The sequence below is a fragment of the Molothrus aeneus genome, chromosome 28 (genome assembly GCF_037042795.1).
Source record: "Molothrus aeneus isolate 106 chromosome 28, BPBGC_Maene_1.0, whole genome shotgun sequence".
In the NCBI taxonomy this organism is placed as follows: Eukaryota; Metazoa; Chordata; class Aves; order Passeriformes; family Icteridae; genus Molothrus; species Molothrus aeneus.
Window position 1 is genome coordinate 2446907 of NC_089673.1, and position 5652 is coordinate 2452558.

Genomic DNA, 5652 nt, shown 5'->3' on the forward strand with positions numbered 1-5652 from the left:
AGTACAGAATAATATAGTATAATAAAGTAATTCATTATCCTTCTGATAAGATGGAGTCAGGTGCATCATTCTCTCCCCTCCTCGGGGGTTCCCTGTAAATTCCATTTGCATTCCTCTCTCCGGGTGATGCCTGCAGCACAAATCCAGGCTGCTGCTCCCATCTGCTGCCCGTAGTGTTCATTGCAAGCAGCAGCAGCTTTGAAACAATCTTCAGGGGTGCTCTGCACAAAGGAGAGCTTAAACAGAAGTTACACTATGGATGCGATGCCTCAGGTTTCAGCTTTTCTATTTTTCAGGTTCTGTGATGCCTTGGGAATAGCTGAGAATTAAATCAAGATTGCAAGAGGATTAAATCAGACAGGTTTACTAGGAGAAGAAAATGACATCAGACTTCTGCAAGCAAGAGATGTTTAGAATGTCTAAGTTTGTTTATGCGATCTTTAACCCAATCATTGCAGTTAAAACATTACTAGCCTTCCTAAAATAGTATATAAGTGTTTGTATCCCACAATAAAATTGGATTCTGATCTCCAAATTAGTCCTCCCTGTCTCTCCTCGTCCCTGACAGTTTCCTGCTCCTTCCTGGCCAGCAGGGCACTGTGAGGAGCAGGAAAGGCCTTGGCTCTGTGCAAGCACAGCTCAGCAATGAAAACCCCTAATGCTTACCTGGAATTCTGGGGAGAAAAAGAGAATGAGTATATTGTTAGGAGAGGAAATATCTTCATCTACTTCTTTATGTACTGGTGATGGTGAGAAAGAGGAGGTTTGGTCTGAGTGTTTGCAGGATGTTTTGCTATTACTGTGCTGGCCCTGAAGGTGAGAATATAAAATGATAATAAAACTACAAAGAGCAAAGAGTGCAAATGAGAGATTCCAGAAAACCCCAGGAGTCTGAATTCACTCCATTTTACACTGTGAGGTACAGGAGGACATCCTGCCCTGCTTTTTCTATTACAAATATTTTTGTTTTACACCAGAGCATGTGGTTTTGAACTTTTGAGCAGTAGCTTTGGTTAGAGGAACTTGCACCAGCCAGAAACAGTACCCATGACCTGTCTCTTGCTGGGAAGTGATTCTTGCTGTCCTTTGGTCCTTGTTCCTGGGATTTGTTCATCTCTGGGCAGAGGTAAACCAGGCCTCTGAGGAGGCAGGTGCCTGTTGGCCTCATCAACACAATGCAATGTCCTGACAGCCCCTGGAGCTGTTCTGAAGTTTTTAAAACCTCCTCACTCTCTCCAGCTCTGATGTTACAAGGGTGTAGCATCAAAGGAGAGGAGTATTCCCAGTCTCACCTAGATTTGTGTTGATGGGATCCTGCCATTCCTTCAGAAAAGGAAACATTTGTGCTTGGTGAAAAGCTAGGAGCAATTACCTGGAGCTAACAAGGACTTCTGCAATTAGACTGACTCCTGAGATTCAGAACTTTCCTAGCTGGTGATTTGCCCTCTCCCCAATTCTCTACAGCCCAGTATCTCCCCTGGGGGGGACCCAGCTAAACACAAAGGCCTAGTTAAAACTTGGTGAAACTCTGATGCCTTGGGACATCTGCACTCAGAGTCTTGGAAAGAAACTTCATGGAGAAGAGGGAATAGGCAGCCAGGGATGTGAGCAAGGGCACAGGGGAAGAGCTGGGGAAACTGAAAGCCAAATAAACTCAAGATACTTATAATATCAATGATGCAGACATGCTGCAGTTAGCTCCTATCTGTTCCAATTTAAAGTCAAAATAATCTGCTCATTAACACAAGAGTAATAATTGTCTTGTTTCAGAGCAGGTTTGCTGTGAGAGCTGAGGCCTCACAGCCATTCTGTGCAGGGCTGATGACAGAAGGCAGCTCTGAGAGGACAAATGGGCTCTCAGCAAGGCCACAGAACCACAGAACCTCAGAGCTGGAAGGGACCAGCCAGGACCATCCATCCCAGCTCCTGGCCCTGCACAGGGCACCCCAAGGGTCACCACAGGTGGATGACAGCATTGTCCAGGCACCTCAGGAGCTCAGGTGGACTTGGTGCTGAGCCCAGGCCCCTGGGAAGGCTCTTCCAGTGCCCAGCCACCCTGAGGGAAAACATTTCTCTTGATATCCAACCTAAACCTGCCATCAGTCAGCCCTCAGTTTCCTCAAGTCCTGTCACTGCCACGAGGGTGAACAGATGGACAGATGGACACCTGCCCCTCACTGCCCCTCAGGAGGATGGAGCAGACCACAACAAGGTCCGACCCCAGCGCTCTCTCCTCCAGGCCTACAGAACTCCACAATTTCAAGAATCTTCTCCACAGGAGTAGCACACATGACACAAATGATCACAAATTATGTCATTGTCCAGTGGAGGGTCTCAAAGATGATGAGAATCCCTCTTGTGAGGCCAGGCTGAGGTAGCTGGGGCTGGTCAGCCTCCAGAAGACTGAGAGGGGACCTTATCCCCAGGTAAAAGTGTCTGCAGGGAGGTTGTCAGTGATGAGGAGAGACAGGGAAGACTGGTTTGGTGATTAGAATCTGATTTATTGTGGGATCCAAATGCTGAATCTGATTTATTGTGGGATACAAAGCCTTATATGCTGCAGGGTTGTGAAGGTCCCCAGGATGAGGTGAGAGATAAGAATTGAATCCAAGTTCTCAGAAGGCTGATTTATTATATTATATTACATTATATTAAAAGAAAATGCTATACTAAAACTGTACTAAAGAAAGAGAAAGGAGACATCAGAAGGCTGGAAAAGAATGAATAATAAAAACCTGTGATTGACCAGAGAGTCCAACACAGCTGGACTGGGATTGGTCATTAATTAAAAACAATTCACATGGAACCAATCAAAGATGCACCTGTTGGTAAGCAACCTCCAAACCACATTCCAAGCAATCAGATAATTATTGTTGACATTTCTTTTCTGAGGCTTCTCAGCTTCTCAGGAGAAAAATCCTGGTAAAGGGATTTTTCAGAAAATATCATGGTGACACTTATATACTATTTAGGGAGGCAATAATGTTTTACTACAGTGAATGGGTTAATAATCACATAAACAAACATAGATTTTAAACATCTCTGGCTTGCAGAGGTCTGATGTCATTTTCTTTCCCTGGTAAATCCATCTGATTTGATCTTCTTGCAGTCTTGATTTAATCCTCAAAGTTCTGTTTGCTGCTCCCAAGGCCTCCTGTTATCAAATCCCTTGTGCTAACCAGGTCCAAAGTTCACAATCAGTCTTGTGTCCCCCAACATCCCAACAGGAGGTTGTTTAGCAGGGCATTCCCCCCCCAAGAGCTTTTCTGTTGTTTGTCAGATAAATCAAATTCTCTTGTAGAAGGGTTCTTTGGGCCCATGGTTATTGCTTATTTTGGGGTAATACTGATCTGGCATCTCCCAGCTGCCCCAAAACACCTTGCTGTTGGCATTCATGTTCTTAACTTTCCAATATCATTCCAGTTTTGAGGATTTAATACAAAGAATTTTATTAACAATTACAGAGCTTTACAGTGGTTAGGTTCTTCAAATGCCTAGACTTGGTCTAACATGTTTAAAACAATAACTCTAAAATTAAAGAAATACCTTTGAGGCAGTGGGGCAGGAATGCAATTTTGCACGCCTCTTTTCTTTTTTCCCCAATAACAATCTCAGAATTAATAATCAGTACTCATTAATTTCCTGGGCTCCATATTGTAGCCTGAATTATGTCCTCTCCTTTCCCCAAAGAAATTTACTAAATATTTTCAGGAAATAAATGCAAATGGATGAAAACTTATTCTTCTCAGTTCTTTCAGTAAAATCAGGCTCCTGAACGTTACACTTCTGTTCAAAAAGTCAGAAGTATGTAAAACACAATTTTAAAGTTTCTGAAAAATAGTAAGGAAAAAAAAGAAAAAGAGAAAAGAAACAGAAAAAGAAACGAAAAAGAGAAAAAAAAAATAAAAAGAAAAAGAGAAAAAGTTTATTTAGTTAAGAATTTCTTAAGTATGTGGAAGAAGTTTCCTTCCAAAATGTTAACATAGCTTCTAACACTCCCTCTTACTGCTGAAAATCTCCACTCTTCTCCCTCTTTCTTTCCAAAAGCTGAAGTGAATCTGGAAATTCATTTCACTGAACAAGAATTTAGAGTAAAAAAATAGCAATACAAACGCCTGAAACACCCCAAATATTCCATTTCATTTCCACACTAAATTAGTTTTTCTCCATTTTTTCTTCAGGGCTCTTTTCACCTCCTTATTCCTCAAGCTATAAATGATGGGATTCAACAGAGGAGTCAGCACAGAATAAGAGAGTGAGAGGAATTTATCCACAGCTGCACAGTAGGTGGATTTTGGCCTCAGATATGTAGAGCCTGCAGTGCCGTAAAACAAAGTCACGACCAAGAGGTGTGAGGAGCAAGTGGAAAAGGCTTTCTGCTGGCTCTCAGCTGATGCCATGTGAAGAATGGTGGAAATGATATGAATATAAGAATAAACAACCAGTAAGAAAGGGCTGAGAATAGCAAAGACAGCCACCAGAATGACCTGGAGCTCTCTTGGGAAGGTGTTGCCGCAGAGCAGGTCCAGCAGGGGCTGAATCTCACAGAAGAAGTGGTCGATGGCAGAGCCGCACAAGGGCGAGCTGAAGGTTATCAGGGTGTGAATGAAGCCCACAGCAGCCCCACAAATGTAACAGCCAGCAACCAGGCTCCTGCAGACCCTGCTGCTCATGGTGATTGTGTAATGCAAGGGGTGGCAAACTGCAAAATAACGGTCGAGGGACATGGCAGCCAAGAGGAAACACTCAGCAACCCCAAAGAAAAGGAAGGAAAACATTTGCATGGCACATCTTGTCTTGGAAATACTTACTGTTCCCACCATCAGGTTCTCCAGAATGGTTGGGATCATGACTGATAAATAGCAGATATCCAGACAGGACAGCTGAGTGAGGAAGAAATACATGGGGGTGTGAAGGGTGTTATCAGTGTTTATTGTGAAAGCTATCACTGTGTTAGCCACCAAGGTGAGAATATAAAGAGATAATAAAATTACAAAGAGCAAAGGGTGCAAATGAGAGTTTCCAGAAAAACCCAGGAGTCTGAATTCACTCAGTCCACTGAGGTTCCCAAGGATCATCCTTCTTTGTTTTAGATGAAGCTGCAAACAGCCAGGCAAATCTGCAATCAAAATACAGCTGCCTGCTTGAACAGACAAAAGGACGGCTGGAATTTATGTGAAAAGATCTTCTGAACAGATTCTAAAAGTTTCTAAAGAAAATAAGGCAGCCTTATGCCTTTATTTTTATCTCTATTTTCGATAGGTTCCTCTTTCACAGCAGTGCCTTCAAAGCTTGCACATTCACCACTGCCTTCAAATGCTCAGCTAGCATTTTCACCCTGTAGAAAAAGAAAAGAAAAAAAAATTATGGCAGATATCTTTTTATGGACTAATCAATTCAAGTTCCAAAATCATCAGTGGCAACATTTGAATACAACAAAGGTAATTTCTCTGTTACCTGTTTTGGAGTGTGGTGGAAGAAGAAGAAGAAGGGAAAAAACCCCCTAAATTATGAGGTCTCCAGAAAAGCTTCCAACTCTGAGCACTCTGCAGTGAAGCAGATGAGAGGCTTTTCCACAGCTCTTTATAATGTATTTATATGTATTTATAAAGTCCACAGAGACTGGCTAGGGCTGATGGGAGCAATGAGGAG

The 5652-nt window shown here is 42.7% G+C and overlaps 1 protein-coding gene across 1 annotated transcript; it reads right to left on the reverse strand.

Moving 5' to 3' along the window:
• Positions 1–4139: 4139 nt before the first annotated feature.
• On the reverse strand, positions 4140–5078 carry LOC136567371 (olfactory receptor 10C1-like). Its single transcript, XM_066566963.1, has one exon. The coding sequence runs from the start codon at positions 5076–5078 to the stop codon at positions 4140–4142; it is 939 nt and encodes a 312-aa protein (XP_066423060.1).
• Between the last annotated feature and the right edge of the window lie 574 nt (positions 5079–5652).